An 18,477-nucleotide genomic window follows, 5' to 3' on the forward strand; every position below is an offset into this window, starting at 1 on the left:
TGCAAAGTACTTACAGAAAGTTGCATATGTATGTTGAAAGTGTGAACTATGTTGTGCATGAAAGTCAAACGCATTGTTAGCTGACGAAAACGAAAGTTTGTATGTCTATTTTCACACTAAGATGTCACAGAATGTTAGAACATGTCCACCCGTGTGAAAGGACTGAGAAAACAGGAATTTTAAGTCAAATACAATGAAAGAAACTGCTGTGTCTTGTCATAGCAACCAAACATAATAAGACAAGGAAATTACTCCAAGACATTGGAATATGTTTAAGTATCCAATGGAGCAAAATTTGAAGGGAAAGACTGTGAAGAAATGAAAAACTCAACGACAGAAATAGTAAAGAAGATTTCAATGTATTTGTCTAAGAAGTAGTACACATAGAACACTTCGACCAAGAAGATCCAGTGTGGGGAGTATACAGCTCTCATACACATCGTGGGGATGCAGATGCGGAAACCAACCTACATCCGACGCCACCGGCACCAGCTGCTGTTCACTGGTGGTGACTTTCCTCCACATCTGCTCACCTACACTACGAGAATTCTGCGCCGGGTGAGTGTGAAACAAAACTTCATTACTTTTGTATGAAGTGATAAAAGGTACTGTCGATTGAACTTTTATTGTGTCATTATCATATTTAAAGTTAGTTTTAAATGCTTGCTAGGACTAAAGCATATACAAGTATGGAGAATATACAACAAGTTGGGGATACTCAAGAACCAGCTATGGCCTTGAAAGTTAGCAAAGAAGTGCCTGACTGGGCTGAGTTAATAAAATTAATCAAAGCTCAGAGTGAGACTCTAGGATTGGTAAATTATCAATGAAATGCCCAAAGTCTTAAATTAAACTCATTAGATTCACAATTAAATGCCCAGAGTGAAGCTTTAAATGCTCAGAGGTAAATGCTAAATATTCAGACGACATATTTAGGTTTTTTAAGTGCCAAGGTCGTCTGTCAGAGAGAAGAATTTAGTAATCTACGTGAAGACGTGGGTACTTTGAAGACCGAGTTTGACGCTAAAAGTACTAAAGTAGAGAATTTAAAAGTAGGTCTAAAAAATGAGTTGACAAACTCTTTGACTTTACCAACCTTAGTCAGAAACAGAATGATACCTTTCAGGATTTGTCAAAACGGTTGGAACTTAACATTGATAACAAGTGTAATAATGTAGAATTTGAACTTATTGAAAAGTTAGAATCTTTTGAAAAGGAGTACAATATTAAGTAGAATGATGTTAGACATGCATTGTATGCTTTGCAAGAGAGTGTAGCTAAGCAAAATGAGTTAATGCCCATTATTCAGTCACAAATTACAGGTGTCAGTACATGGTCAGACAACACAGAAAGGAATTTCAAAGAGAAAATAGCTAACTCTGATATTACAAATGCAATTTGTTTGGAGGAACAATTTGGGGAAATTATAGATCGAAAAGTTACCAAGAGAATAACATCTGGGAATGTATCGCCTATTCATTCTTCTGAACTTAATGATACCAGGAAGGGTTTAGAAGACCTGTGGAGAGAATTTAAGCTTATTCAAGACAAAGTAGAAAAAAGGGTAACTTCACCTAATATGGTATTAACTCGTGAAGTGGTGAATGATTTATAATGGGGAGCTCACCAGAGATATCTAGACAATTCCATAAATTTAAGCCAGACAGAGATGTACATCTGACCGATTTCTTAAAAACAATTAACCAAGCATTACCAAAAAATTGGGAAGATTCTAAGAAGATCGAATTTACTGTGGCGTACCTTCTCAGAGAAGTCTCAGAATGGCATGCAGTAAATATTGACAATTTTTTTCCACTTGGGAAGACTTTCAAAAGAAATTTAAAGAAAATTACTGGTCTGACAGTGCACAAGAAAAGTTAATATTAGATCAATGGGATCCGGGCGGAGTCATCTATCCCCTAGGGACGTTAACATTCTGAGTTAATTGGCGGAGTGACGACCATTGGATCCCGAGTTGTTTTTGGTGTTTCTTTCAAAGTAGTTTTCCTGCACCAAATTCCTTTAAAATCTAAAACTAACCTATAATCTTATTGCTTAGAAAAAAGAAAAAAAACTGTATATGACCATAAAATAGAGAACATCTTAGGAGAATCACAAAAAAGAGCTATCTAGTTGAAATAAACTGAATAGAGTATTATATCAGTTGAAAATATAATATGATGTGACTAGCTGAACAACTGTGATACCATAGTGTATAGATTTTCTATTTTGTATAGAGTATTTTATGCCTTTTATGAAATTTGATACCGATGGGAAGGTTCGTATAAATTCTGAAAGGGGTGGGTATTGTAGCTAAAAGCTTGATTTACAAGAACAGATAAATCATGACTAACACAAAACACACATCACACCTTTCAAACAACCCTCACAAACAAGTGTGCCTGATTCTTCTTTATTTGCCCTTTCCATATGGTTGCTAGGAATTCCTTTGGGAACCTCAAAAGGGGAAGGTGGTAGAAGTCCATTCTGCAGGAGACAATTTAACACCAAACCTCCTCCGACGTCTCACTCAAGTATCTACATCTATATCTACATCCATACTCCGCAAGCCACCTGACGGTGTGTGGCGGAGGGAGAGGTAGGCATCCTGGGGAAGGGGGTGGTAAAGGTTTCCTGTCTTTGGAACTATCTTCCTTCTCTTCTTTGATTCAAGCAAACACATCTATGTTTTCCTTTCTTACTTCTCATCTTGAGGGCCTCTCTATCTTTTCCCTCCTTCCATATTCATAAACTTCTATTGCTGAAGTCCTTCCTTATTTCCATGGCTACTAATAACCTACATTTTATCTTCAGATAAGAGGGCCGAAGAATCAGACTACACGAATACACATTCACATATACACAAATATACACTTCCACACAAACATAAAATTATATGACAAAGTCTGTCACGATGTGAGAACTGCCAGGTGTTGTAGGGGGAAAAGGTGTGTACATAGGAAATTATGCGCACATAAATGGGGAGTTATGACAGTTCTATATCGAATATACAAAAGGAGAGGTGCCCATACATAACAAACAACTATAAAATAGTAATGAGTAACGGATCAATAATAAAAAGGCACGAGCAACATCAGTGCAATAAAAACCCTAATGAATTGAAGAATAGTGGGACATAAGTAGTATATATAGACGTAATATCTATTGAAAATATATAAGTTGTTAAGTAGAGGAGGACTCTAGGGAGTGAATGATATATTAAAGAATTAATGCAAAATTTAAAATATATTTATATCTTTACCAGAAGATAATTAATTATGGTATACATAGAAATGTATATTAGAGTAATGAACTGTGAGGCCTACTCAGAAAGGATAAGGGGGGGTGTACCCGGCATTCACTAAGTACAAAGGGCAGATGCACCTACGTGAAGATAGGACGATCTGTGGCCTATATTTTTTTGTAATATTTCAATGGTGACTTGTTGTTAAGACATGTCTGATATTTACTGATATTTTTTTCACATTTGCACTTGAAAATGACTCTACAGCCAAAATCAAAATAGTGCAATAAATGAATAATAATAACTAACAGTCAAATAATGGAAATGATTTCATTCAAAATGTATATTATGACTGTGGTCACCAACCACAGAGAAATTATCAGAAAAGACTTCTTAACATTTAAATTTATGTGTGATATTTAAAAAAATCTCTCTTTTCCAGGAAAGGTTTTCCTGCTGTTGCTAGTAAGCATTTCATATCCTATTTATTTTGGTTACTGTCAGTTATGTTGCACAATAACAGTAAAATTCTTGTATTACTTTAAGTGTCCTTAAATCTAATCTGATTTAATTTAAATATACTCTGTTACCATAATTTTATCACTGCTAATATCAATCTTGCATCCCCTCCTCAATGAACTAATCTACCAACTTCTTTCCCATGTCTCCAAGAAGTACAATCTCAACATTGAAATTTTGTAACAATGAAAATTTATTAATTTTATTCTAATTCTCTCTTGTTGTCAGTATAAACCCTATCATATAGAGGTTACAACAATGGATTTGCATTAAAGAAGAGTCTAGTTCAAAGCCCTCTCCATATAACTACTGGCCTGAATAAATTTTTTATTCCTTTCTGTTAAAATTAATGTTAGAGTAACTACGATACAAGTCCTACATTCCTGCATTGGATCTTCATTGTAGATCTTTTACCTCAAAAACTTATGGCACTCTTATGCATGAAATTCTATGACATTGTGCAGCTGGACACAAAATATTGTTTCATACATTATGTAAATATTCTGTGAGCAAATTATGGATTACAGTAATGTTGGTGATGAAGTAACTAGAGGGGGCAACAATGTTGTTATATTCCAACAATAATATAATTTGGTAAAGAACTCAAGATTCAACTCAAAGGTTACATGGAATGGCACTGTACCTTGTCCAGCCTAATAATTACAGGCGATGAACAAGCTCTTAAATCAATTACTAATCAATATACAGTATAACAGTTGAATCTGAACTATGATAGGATTTTACATTTTCCTAATCCACAGCATTTCTGATATCATATCCAAAGTTTCCCACTGAGGAATCATGCTTTAGTTTTAGTACTGCCTTTGAATTAAAATTCCCAGATATCATTTTGTAATTTTATATGGTGTCTGTGGTATGGGAAACTTACCAGAGATGTAGGTGATGGTGGGACTGTTTTAGATGCAGATTCATGTTGAGTGTCAGCATGCACTGTCCCGGGATAGGAACGAGATGGCAGAAGAAGTGGGTGTAGTCCGTCCGCTAATGGTGGAGTGCTTCCTTGTCCAAACATTTCTTCAGGAATTGCTTCACAGCTTACACGGCTATCAAAACCGTGTGATTTCGCTGACTGACTGAAAAAATAGATGTACCTCAGAAGTAATTTTGTTATTTATTTGACCAATGTTTCTTTCTAGAAACAATAATTTAAGTTCATTTAACAGATAAAAAGACAAAATCACAACCAAACTGCTACCACTCACATTTTCCTCATAAGCAGATATGCAAACTCACCTAGCATCTTTGTTGAAAGTCTGTTTCACATTTTTTGGGTTTTCAGATTTCATTTCCATGTCCTGAGCATTGTCATGCTCCTGTCTATTTTCTTTTAGAAATGGAATCTTCCAGTTAGCACTCATTTCTGGGCTCGAATTTGAGCGGCGAACAGGATTTCTTGCCTTACTTGCTTCTAGAAGACAGTAATTTTAGTTACAAAATTGAAAATACAAAGTCAAAAGAAAAACTTCTAGTAACACTTAAGGAGAGGAAACAAGATAGCATTAACTGAGCGCTTCCATGACTTATCACAATGACTAAAGAAAACCATGAGGAATCGTGCCACTCTTCTTTGAATCTTCCGTATTTCTTCCATTAATCCAATATGGTATAGGTCATAGGCCAACAAATGATGCTCAAGAATTTGTCAAGCAAGGCTTTTGTATGCAACCTCTTTTTTTTCATGAACTACTGGTCCCTAATATTTCTACAATAAATGCAAGTCTGGCATCTGCTTTCCCCATGGCAGCATTTACACAAATCAGCAACTGGATAGTCAAACTATATCGGACATCTACTATAATTATATGTATTTCATTATACTGACAAGGGAACCTCCCCATCGCACCCCCCTCTGATTTAGTTATAAGTTGTCACAGCAGATAGGCCTTGAAAAACTGAACACAGATCAATCGAGAAAACAGGAAATAGTTGTGTGGAACTATGAAAAAATTAACCAAAATATACAAACTGAGTAGTCCATGCGCAACATAGGCAACATCAAGGATAGCACGAGCTCAGGAGTGCCATGGTCCCATGTTTTGCGACCACACCACAAAACCGTGCGATTAGTAGACGAAAGGACGTGCCTCTCCAATGGAAACCGCAAACATTTGATTGCAAGGTCATAGGTCAACCGAATCCTCCACAGGAAACCACATCTGATATATTCCATACGACACTGGTGCGTCACATGACAGGAATATGTTGTCGACCCACCTAACTTGTACACTTGGCGAATGGGTAAAAAGATTCTTCTACTTTGCCCGATTTAGGTTTTCTTGTGGATGTGATAATCACTCCCAAAAAAGTGATGAAAACATAAGAGTTTGTCACATAAACTGCAACAAATGAATGCAACAGTTTCACAGTCACACAATTTTCCCTGTGCTCTATCAAAACATATGTTTTTAACGTTTTCAAATTTTTCCAAGTGCGGACGGACGGACAGATAATAATTGCCTGAAAACAAAAACTTACACTTTTCACGCGAGGGAAGACTTGAACCAAGAGCCTCTCGGTCCGCAGCTGCTCATGCTAACCACGGGACCACGGCGCTCCTGAGCTCACACTCTCCTTGATGTTGCTTATGATGCGCATGGACTACTCAGTTTGTATATTTTGCTTATTTTTTTCATTGTTCCACACAACTTCTTCCTGTTTTCTTGATTGATCTGTGTTCAGTTTTTCAAGGCCTATCCACTGTGCCAACTTATAACTACATCTGAGGGGGGTGCAATGGGGAGGTTCCCTTGTGAGTTATGCTTAGAGTCAGCTGCCAATTTTTGCACTGATCATTTGCAAGGCTCTCTACAATTCAAAACCTCAACAGTATTTATTTCAACAAAAGAATTTTCCAGTTAGCACTCATCATCTGTGAACAGCGTAACAAGAAGGATGATATAGTTCTCATAAAATCCTGTTGGGTAAATTTAGATGACTGTCCATTCACCAGCTATATTGTATATCTTGCATGGGGATCATGAGAATAAGTAAAGAGAGGTCAGAGACTATGAAAAGGCATATAGACAATCATTTGTCCCCTAGATCAATATGAAAATGTAGTAGGACATGGAACGCTCTGCCATGCACTGTACACTTGCTTGCTGAGTACACAGTACAATGAGTATAATGTGTAGATGTTGGTGTTGCAGGTATTTCAATATGCTCCCATGACAATGTAAAGCTGTTGGCGAAAGTCTAAAAGTTTAAAAATTAAATTGTAATCTTTTTCCTGGCAAATCCTCTGTGCCCTGCAGGAATACTTGAAAGTCCATATAGTCTTTCAAGGGGATGTAAATCATAGAAATGATTACTTGAATTGAATTGAATTTTATTTGATCCTGTAAGATTACATTGTATACAGTAAATGTACGTGTAATATAGGACATGTCAAAGTGTTAACATTTCTTATCACTTATTTTTCTACACCTTTAGCTTACATTTTTACATTACTGATAATGAGTAACAATATATACAAATTTAATGGCATAAGTATTCTGCAACACTGTAAAACTCTTTTTCAATGAGACAGTCTAAGTTTCTTAGGAAAGTCATTGTGAAGTACACTATCTTTCAGGGCTTTGGGCAGACTTCTTAGTAGTCTGATACCAAAGTAATGGGGTCCTTTTTCTAGCATTGCCAGTCGGTGGGGTATGCTCCGTACTTCATTCTTCTTTCAACTTTAGGCTTGATTTGTTGTGAGTTATACCTTAAAGTAAGTGTGTTTCAGCAAGTATAGTTTCAGCTCTCTGAGACTGCAGACGTGTGCAAGTTGCATTTGTGTGTGTGTGTGTGTGTGTGTGTGTGTGTGTGTGTGTGTGTGTACTGCTGACAAAGGCCTTAATGGCCAAAAGCTATGATCATGTGAATCTTTTTATTGTGTCTATCGCGACTCAGCATCTCTGCTATATAGTGAGTAGCAACTTTCCTTCTCTGGTATTGTTATAACTTAAAGTAAGTAAAACATATTGGGAAATGTAAATCTGTTCATGTCAAGAGTATACATGATTGTTTATTTGATACAGCCATCCTGCCTTGCCGCTTCTATAGTTTTTTCCAGATAAGCCAAACTCAACACCTCTTCTTGTACTAACTACTATTAAATTAACCCTAGGATGCCATATTTATTTTTTTAAAAATCATGGATGGCAAAGAGGAGGTTCGGTGAATCCAGTGGGATTAAAGTGTTCTACAGATAACAAAATTATAACTTTCTAAAAGGTGTATGTATTTTAACTAAGGTAGTATCTTATACATGTTGTTAATAGTTATAATTATTATGCTGAGTCAATTAAAATTAGCATATTACAATACAAAATACAAATGTGTTGATATCTTACAAGAACTAATCAACTTAAGGTAGGAAAGATACTTAACAATTCTTTCTGAATGTGCATTACATACATGATTATGATGTTTCCAGAATGAGATTTTCACTCTGCAGCGGAGTGTGTGCTGATATGAAACTTCCTGGCAGATTAAAACTGTGTGCCGGACAGTCGGGCACACAGTTTTAATCTGCCAGGAAGTTTCATATCAGCGCACACTCCGCTGCAGAGTGAAAATCTCATTCTGGAAACATCTCCCAGGCTGTGGCTAAGCCATGTCTCCGCAATATCCTTTCTTTCAGGAGTGCTAGTTCTGCAAGGTTCGCAGAAGAGCTTCTGTAAAGTTTGGAAGGTAGGAGACGGATACTGGCAGAAGTAAAGCTGTGAGTACCGGACGTGAGTCGTGCTTCGGTAGCTCAGTTGGTAGAGCACTTGCCCGCGAAAGGCAAAGGTCCCGAGTTCGAGTCTCGGTCGGGCACACAGTTTTAATCTGCCAGGAAGTTTCATATCAGCGCACACTCCGCTGCAGAGTGAAAATCTCATTCTGATAACACTGACCTCTTCCTGCAGGAGGTTGATCTGTATCTGCTGTAGCTTCTTTGATTTTATTTTGTAGAATACTTTCCACTGACTCAACAATTTGGTTAGGTAACTTTCTTACATTGGTACTTCTTTGTGCTGCCTATGGTTTCACAAGTTTCGACCCAGCTTGCAGAACGAAAAAAAAAAAGTTTCTGTTTGTTGTGTTTCTTGTCATTTGATCCTGGATGTCGCTGGATGAATATTGTGTTTGCATTGACAGCACAGGTATTGATGAGAGAGAAAATGTTGACAGAACCATCTTTCTGTTCCCTCCCTGCAGGTGTACATACAAGCCATTTGATAAATAGTATCAATTCCACCTTTAATAAAACTATAACATGGATTAATGTGGGTTTCATTCTACTCTCCTCATTCAGTGCCTTTGTCGGTGCACTGATGGTTTCATCAGCAAGTGTTTTTTGGTTTTGTTCTTCCTAGGTAGGATATTAAAGTAACTAGGGGCCTACCTGTTGTTGGGTCTGTGAACAAGAACACTGATGAATATAGCTCTCAATTTTATGTGTTCTTTGTTGTGTCTGGAGTATGCTTCCTGTCTGACTGAAGATTTCTTACTGCAGTAACTTTGTAGATTTGGTCTGACTCTTCCAACAAATCCATCAAAGTGTCGTATTGATCTGTAATAATATTTCAAGCAGTATTCCTCACAGGCACTGCCAGACGTTTAGTGGCAGCTGCTGAATCTCGTTTTTCTTTGAGTAAAATCTGTACTTACACTTGCACAAGGTTCAACATACATGATGTATCTATCTATTGCACTTGACATCATGCATATAAGGATACCACACTTGCCCGATTTCTCCTTTATAAATACTCTGAAAGGTCAGTGTCCTCTATGCAAACTGAGCATCTCATCATTGGTGAGAAGCACTCCTGGTTTATACAGTAGTGGAAACCTATCATCCACTCTGTTGAAAACTTCACAGATTGCTGTGAATATGGCTGCTTTCTTTCTTTGCTGGGTAGTAGTTTAGTCAACAAACCTAACAATACCAATGATCTCATGATATAATACTCTTGTAACAGAGATCATGCACATGATCAGAACTGTCCTTATTTGCACCCATAAGTATAAGTATTACTATAAAGCAGCAGCAGAACACACATATAAAAGACTGTTGTTGTGCCATGTCCTTGGTTTCGCCCTCCACGTGGCCTTAATTTAATTTCTTCTGTCTCAGCTTTTCTTCACTGTAACTGCTCTTTGATTCACTCCGTTTTAGTTTTCTACACCTTTCAGTGTCTTTCCTGCCCTTTTTCACCATCATCTCCCACTTCCATTACATACAATGCATTTAGCTTAATCGCTCTTATTAACTCGTGCACAATATTTTAGTAGTAGTCTCTGTCTTGCATATTATCCTTTCTTCCATCTTTGAGCTCTCAGGTTTTCAAATCTCATCTGATGCAGTCCCCAACAATCAGTCTTACTTCTCATCTCATACATTAAGTTTCCCTGACCCACAGGTCCGGGTTACTTTCCCAAAATCTACCCCTTTTCCTAGACCTCTCCAGTCCTTTTCCTTCACCCTTCTTCCTTCCCCTTCAACCCTTCTGCCTGAAGAAAAGCTTGCCAATCACAACGTTCTTATGTGTGTGTTCTGCCGCAGCTTGGTGAGTAGACTTTTTATCTATCCAATTAAATAATTTAAAAACAAAGATGATGTGACTTATCAAATGAAAGCGCTGTCATGTTGATAGATACACAAACATACACACAAAATCAAGCTTTCACAACCAACGGTTGCTTCATCAGGAAAGAGGGAAGGAGAGGGAAAGACGAAAGGATATGGGTCTTAAGGGAGAGGATAAGGAGTCATTCCAATCCCGGGAGCGGAAAGACTTAGTCTTTGCATTTACAAATGTCTGCTTGTGTGTGTGTGTGTGTGTGTGTGTGTGTGTGTGTGTGTGTGTGTGTGTGCACGCGCTCCCCCTAAGCGCGTGCGAGAGAGTGTATACCTGTCCTTTTTTCCCCCCTAAGGTAAGTCTTTCCGCTCCCAGGATTGGAATGACTCCTTACCCTCTCCTTTGAAACCCACATCCTTTCTTCTTTCCCTCTCCTTCCCTCTTTCCTGATGAAGCAACTGTTGGTTGTGAAAGATTGAATTTTGTGTGTATGTTTGTGTTTCTTTGGGTGTCTATCAACATGCCAGTGTTTTCGTTTGGTAAGTCACATCATCTTTGTTTTTAGATATGTTTTTCCCACGTGGAATGTTTCCCTCTATTATATTCAATTAAATAATTCCAAAATGAGATTTTCACTCTGCAGCAGAGTGTGCGCTGATATGAAACTTCCTGGCAGATTAAAACTGTGTGCCCGACTGAGACTCGAACTCGGGACCTTTGCCTTTCGCGGGCAAGTGCTCTACCATCTGAGCTACCGAAGCACGACTCACGCCCGGTACTCACAGCTTTACTTCTGCCAGTATCTCGTCTCCTACCTTCCAAACGTTACAGAAGCTCTTCTGCGAAACTTGCAGAACTAGCACTCCTGAAAGAAAGGATATTGCGGAGACATGGCTTAGCCACAGCCTGGGGGATGTTTCCAGAATGAGATTTTTCACTCTGCAGCGGAGTGTGCGCTGATATGAAACTTCCTGGCAGATTAAAACTGTGTGCCTGACCGAGACTCGAACTAGGGACCTTTGCCTTTCGCGGGCAAGTGCTCTACCATCTGAGCTACTGAAGTACGACTTACGCTCGGTACTCACAGCTTTACTTCTGCCAGTACCTCATCTCCAACCTTCCAAACTTAAATAATTTCATCAATAATGGATTGTTTTCATCATTATAATATTACTATAAAGACATACAATTCTTTCTCATTAGTAGAAGTAACATTTAGACTAACTGCCACTTCATTTGAATGTTTTACTGTAACATCCATGATGTCAGGTGTACAAAATAACATCAACGCTTCTCCAGGAGAATGGCAAATACCAGCTGGAATTATTCCTGGTCGCTCCACTATTATATTTCCAAGAGACCTCCTAGGTATTGTTGGTTGTGTGATTACATACCTTCTTCCAGACTTGGTGACTGTCACATCCTAATGATCACTACCTAAAGCTACATCATCTTCAACATCACTAACGTCCACATCACTTTCCCCATCTGAATCTTACTCCATAACACCATCCCCATCTTCACTTTCACTCATGGAAGTAGAATCTTCACATAAAATTTCGTTCAGAACATTTTCTAAGATAAATCGTACATTTTTTAGACGTTCCTGAGTCTCCATATGAACAGCAGGAAAATGAACTAACTCACTGGAAGTATACAAGATAGGTAGTTGCTGAATATCAACAACAATCACTTTATCTGAAAAACTGATTCTTGAGAATGTCAAGACTGCCAACAAACAAGAAACAGACTTGCATTGTTGTAGAGAGGGGAAATAATTATTTTACATAGAATAATTTTCTCCAGTGAACCTGAAAAGTTTAATTTTTCTTTCTTTCATAGGAGTAGTTTTCAATAGAATTTGACAATATAAAGTTTCATACAACATTTAATAAACAAAAACTCATAGGGAAAATGTTGTATGACATTCACTTGGGCAGAGAGAACAGTTGTGGGTTCTACTCATCTCTTAGTCCACCTGTTTGAAGAACCAAGCATGAAAATTTCTGTCATTGATAAAATCTTTTCAAATGTCTGCTCCTCTCTCATACAGAATGATAAAATTCAGCAATAACAGGCACACACTATTATCACAAACTTAAGCCAAACTGTCCAAATAGTCACCAACATGTTTAACACTTACGCCGACCCTATAACAATTTGCCAATCTCCCCCACTCCCCCCTTCTCTCTCTCTCTCTCTCTCTCTCTCTCTCTCTCTCTCTCTCTCTCTCTCAACAGGTTTAGAATGTTCAACTCAATCTCAGTGTCATAGTCATTATTGTCCTACAAATACATAACAATTAAAGCAATTCTGCTACAGAACTGAACCTCCTAAAATACACTCCTGGAAATAGAAAAAAGAACACATTGACACCGGTGTGTCAGACCCACCATACTTGTTCCGGACTCTGCGAGAGGGCTGTACAAGCAATGATCACACGCATGGCACAGCGGACATACCAGGAACTGCGGTGTTGGCCGTCGAATGGCGCTAGCTGCGCAGCATTTGTGCACCGCCGCCGTCAGTGTCAGCCAGTTTGCCGTGGCATACGGAACTCCATCAAAGTCTTTAACACTGGTAGCATGCTGCGACAGCGTGGACGTGAACCGTATGTGCAGTTGACGGACTTTGAGCGAGGGCGTATAGTGGGCATGCGGGAGGCCGGGTGGACGTACCGCCGAATTGCTCAACACGTGGGGCGTGAGGTCTCCACAGTACATCGATGTTGTCGCCAGTGGTCGGCGGAAGGTGCACGTGCCCGTCGACCTGGGACCGGACCGCAGCGACGCGCGGATGCACGCCAAGACCGTAGGATCCTACTCAGTGCCGTAGGGGACCGCACCGCCAGCAAATTAGGGACACTGTTGCTCCTGGGGTATCGGCGAGGACCATTCGCAACCGTCTCCATGAAGCTGGGCTACGGTCCCGCACACCGTTAGGCCGTCTTCCGCTCACGCCCCAACATCGTGCAGCCCGCCTCCAGTGGTGTCGCGACAGGCGTGAATGGAGGGACGAATGGGGACGTGTCATCTTCAGCGATGAGAGTCGCTTCTGCCTTGGTGCCAATGATGGTCGTATGCGTGTTTGGCGCCGTGCAGGTGAGTGCCACAATCAGGACTGCATACGACCGAGACACACAGGGCCAACACCCGGCATCATGGTGTGGGGAGCGATCTCCTACACTGGCCGTACACCTCTGGTGATCGTCGAGGGGACACTGAATAGTGCACGGTACATCCAAACCATCATCGAACCCATCGTTCTACCATTCCTAGACCGGCAAGGGAACTTGCTGTTCCAACAGGACAATGCACGTCCGCATGTATCCTGTGCCACCCAACGTGCTCTAGAAGGTGTAAGTCAACTACCCTATCCAGCAAGATCTCCGGATCTGCCCCCAATTGAGCATGTTTGGGACTGGATGAAGCGTCGTCTCACGCGGTCTGCACGTCCAGCACGAACGCTGGTCCAACTGAGGTGCCAGGTGGAAATGACATGGCAAGCCGTTCCACAGGACTACATCCAGCATCTCTACGATCGTCTCCATGGGAGAATAGCAGCCTGCATTGCTGCGAAAGGTGGATATACACTGTACTAGTGCTTCATTGTGCATGCTCTGTTGCCTGTGTCTGTGTGCCTGTGGTTCTTTCAGTGTGATCATGTGATGTATCTGACCCCAGGAATGTGTCAGTAAAGTTTCCCCTTCCTGGGACAATGAATTCACAGTGTTCTTATTTCAATTTCCAGGAGTGTAGTAGAACAAATAAAACAGTAAAATTGAAGCACTCAGTTCAGAGCTTGTATACAACATTCTAATAATTCTTTCCTTTCAGGAATCAGAACTGCCTAAAAAAACACTATTTTTCCTATTCTAAAATTTTATGGATAAGATTAATTGTATCAAAGTAGTTAAAAAGGTGTATGACAACATTGCCTTTCACTACACATTGTTTGGAATCTCTTCTCATCAATGGAAAAATCACTATTTAACTATTGGTTCTGAATTACTTTCTCCCTTCTGTTATCTGATTTTATACTTTTCTTTCTACCTACTATCTCCTCTCCATGGAGGAAAAAAGCCAACGCAAATGTCCACTTTTTTCACACATTTGTCTGCAATATGCGTGTGTTGGTCTAATAAACTACAGGTTTTTTTGTCAGTCTTGGTCAGTTTATAAAATAGAATTGATTGTAGGTGCTGTTAAAATGTGTGCTCATGAAATTACTATACCTTCAGGTTCCAAAAAGCTTTCACCTGCTGGTAGGTCTAGACTTTCAGTACTTTCACGCCTGGAGGGGCAGACTTTGTATGGTGAGCATGGGATGTTGATTGGCTCAGTTGATTTTGGTACATTATCGCTCACCAGCTCAAATCCTGCATCCGATGTGTTCTGTGAAAACGAACAAGGAAAATACCACTGTCAACACAAAACTCAACATTAATATTTAGTACGAACTTCACATTGTGCTAATATTTTTTTTTCATTTTCTTATCTCTTTTTATTAGTAGTACATATATGACAGTGGCATGATATTACTAAATTCTTGTTCAGGCATTATTTCATTAAACTTTAGTACTCGCTGCATAATTTAATGTTTGGCAATGACAATAGTACATCTGGTTCATATGAACACATTATTTATGGAAATGTTCACAATTTATGCTACTTCGACACATTCCATTTCAAAATTTGTTAATGTTAAAGAATTTTTTTATTCCAAGGATAAAAGAGCTCATTCAAAAACTACTATTCCTTATGTTTCAACAAATGGTTTACTTTTTCCAGGAACATATTTTTTCAGAATTTATTCGTATCAGAACTTTTATGTTCCAGAATGTTTGGGTGTTAAAATTTACTTCTTTCAAAAATCCAGTAACAGGTTTCTAGCCCAGATTTTTCTGTTTATGAAAATGTGTACTCTCTCTTAAACAGCCTGTTATGTTTGTTAACAATAATGGATATTCCTGGATGGAACAATACATAAAATAAAGACAACCATTACATTTTAGTAGACTAATGTGTGGCTCTTACACACATGTAACAGAACAAAGTATTATGTAGCTTTTAAACTGTGACATCTTCTGGCTGACTTTCACACTCCAACCACACAGACACCCAAATGTATACTACCATGGTGACACTGATTATTAGAGACCAGTTGCCTGCTGATGTGGGTTGGGAGGGTACAGGAAAGGAGGCATAAGATAAGGAGGAGGAGTGGAATAGTGCGAGACAGATGACACAGTGACTAAACAATAAGATGAAATGAGTTCTGAGGGAGTAGAGCATATAAGAAATGGAGACAAAGGAAGAACAGGAGGAAGGTAAGTGGGGTGGTGAGGTAGAAGGTGGATACACAGGGGGCAGAGTGGTGGAAGAAGGGGAAGAGAGCGTGAGGGAGGCAGCAGTCAGTCAGTCAGTCAGTCAGTCAGGGAGTGAGTCAGTCAGTCAGGGAGTGAGTCAGTCAGTCAGGGAGTGAGTCAGTCAGTCAGGGAGTGAGTGAGTGAGTGAGTGAGTTTACTGCCAGGAGAAGAGCCAGAGCCCAAAAGCTAGTTAATACTGTGTTCTGTTATGTATGTGTGTATATGCCACACATCAGTTGACACAAGGTGACTAAGTAGTTTAACTATTCAAAACAGAAAATTTTATTTTCTATAAATTTTTTTGTGAACTTGAGGGCATTCCATGCATATTAAACTGTTCCCCCATAAAATTTTACTGATAATATGGCTATTTTCTAATAATGCATCTATTAGTTAAACAAGCTTATTTTACTGTCTACTGTAATTTTGTCCCATTTAGCTTTCTTGTTTATCATAATAATTTCAGGAGAATGGAAGGCTGCCTTGATACATCCACTACATAAGAAAGGCAAAAAAGAAGACATTAACTATAGAGGAATTTCTTTGCTACCAGTTATATATAAAATATTTTCCAAGCTTTTACTTAATAGAGTAGAAACAACACTGGACAGTCATTTAGCAGAATATCAAGATGGTTTTAGGAAGGAGAGATGTTTTAGATACATATTTAATCTGAAGACCATCATTCACCACAGATTATTGAATTCGAAAGATTTTGTTGTAATGCTTGTTTATTCAAAAGGGCCTTTGATTCCATTGGCACACAAACTCTAGATGAAATGTCAGACAATTTGGCGTAAAGTTTAAATTGGCAAATCTAATTATGAGACACTTACAAAACACAGTATCATTGAACGAATATAAGATTTCTCCAATCAGGTTGGGAAGAGGAAACAAAAATATTCTTGCATTTGGAGATGACTACTTTGCTTTCTGAAAGTGTGATGCCTGCTGTAACACAAATTAATCATTTAGAAGATATAGGCATATAGTTAATAGGACTGGCTTAAGAGTTTTTACAGGGAGGGGAGTGGAGGGGGGGGGGGGGGAGATGGCAATAAAGGATGAGGAAGAAATGCACACATTAAAAAAGGAACTGAAATTTATGAAAATGGGACTTGGCCACACTGGAAAAAATAAATAAATAAAGTAAAAATGGGAAAGTCATATAGTATAACCAAAGACTTTTGTGGATGTCAAACTCCAAAAATAAGGCATTACTATACAGCCAGCACATCTACATGCAAGTGAGTGTCTAGCATTATACTATAATTTAGATAAATTAGAACTACTAGAAAGGCAAATCATTTGGAAAGTACTACGTCCATGAAAAACTATAGAGGGTTGTAAATTACATAGTAATGGGGAAATTTATTAAAACATACAAAACATAACAAAAGTAATGGGAAAAAGATGAATGGTATTTTTTTGAATATTTACTCAATAATGCAAGACATTAGATTAACCAAAAAGATATTCAAATATTTGTGGGCTACGAGGTCAACAACAAGCTGGACCCATGAAGTAAAAAATGATTCAGAAAAAAATATAAAAGATGATGAAACAACTGACAAAATTGTTTAAGGAACAAGTATTGAAAGTGGGAGGATTAAAAAAACTGGTTTTAAGTGGTTCAATAGCAGTAGGGAGAAATCTAGGGAACAATTGTAACAGTACTGGGGACAAAAATAAAAGAGCAACAAATAAGGCATTGGCCAATGTGAATGGTGACAGGGTGGAGGGCAGTGGGGCAAGGGGGATGCACATATGAAAACAGAATATGGACAGAGAAAGAAAAGGAGATGGGAGTAAAAAGAAATACATTACAATAGCATCAAACTCGCAAGATGTTTGCCCTCTTGGTAGAAGGTGAAATCTTAGCTAAAGCCTGACTTCGATTTTGATTGAGGATACACACTGTAACCAGTGCTACACAGCACAGGGCCCAAAAACAGATGCAGCAATGAATGACAAGGATATTTGGGTATGATCAGACTGGGTTCATTATGATCAGCATTCCCATTATAATAACAACAATAATAATATTTAAAAAAGATGAAAAATTTACATCATCTCTGTGGTAAAGCAGGCTCTGTAAGTCTCATCTATTGTGATTATAGAATACACTTCACAATGTACACACCATGTCCTTTAATCCTTACTGTTATTTTAATAACCTTCTATCCAATAAAAGCAGTTGCATGTCCCATACAGGTAGTCTCTCTGACAGTTTCTTCAAAGGGCAATCACAAACTGATCATCCCCTACAATCACAGCAGTATTCCCCAAACACTCTAGAAAGTTCTTACATTTATCGTCACTTCATTGTATTTTTTTCTGATCTCTCCTACATGATGCCAATTTATCAACTGCTGTATCACAGGCTCTTTGAAACATCAAAACTGATAACTTTATTTATTTCACTTCATGTTCGATAGATCCTGGTAGTGAGTGAATCGCAAGGATATGGAAGGTGTCAGATTCTACATATTTCAAATATAACTTGCATAAATACAATAAAAAGACACAATGCAATTAAAAATCAACTAAATAACAGTACAATCAATTAACAGAAAATTGTGTTTCACATGTTAAGGATGAGTAATATATTTATGATATGGAATGTGTCAGACTGTACACACTTAAAATATATCTTACATAAACACAATAAAAGATACGATGTACATAAGATATCAGCTAAACAGCAGCACATTCAGTTAAGAGAACATTTTTGTTTCACATGTTAAGGATGTGTAATATATATACAAGAGTCA

At 38.4% G+C, this 18,477-nt stretch overlaps 1 protein-coding gene across 2 annotated transcripts in view; it reads right to left on the minus strand.

Moving 5' to 3' along the window:
- LOC126334970 (tuberin) overlaps nucleotides 1–18,477 on the minus strand; it is a 315,576-nt gene that overhangs the window by 82,196 nt on the left and 214,903 nt on the right. The window contains exons 22-24 of one of the 2 annotated variants that reach the window (XM_049997757.1): nucleotides 14,570–14,729; nucleotides 5,018–5,192; nucleotides 4,653–4,857 (exon numbers count right to left, since the gene is read on the minus strand). In XM_049997757.1, coding sequence (XP_049853714.1) covers nucleotides 4,653–4,857; nucleotides 5,018–5,192; nucleotides 14,570–14,729 — 540 coding nt within the window. The remainder of the gene's footprint in view (nucleotides 1–4,652; nucleotides 4,858–5,017; nucleotides 5,193–14,569; nucleotides 14,730–18,477) is intronic. The other variant, XM_049997758.1, reaches the window with a different exon arrangement.

The sequence above is a fragment of the Schistocerca gregaria genome, chromosome 2 (assembly GCF_023897955.1).
Source record: "Schistocerca gregaria isolate iqSchGreg1 chromosome 2, iqSchGreg1.2, whole genome shotgun sequence".
NCBI lineage: Eukaryota > Metazoa > Arthropoda > Insecta > Orthoptera > Acrididae > Schistocerca > Schistocerca gregaria.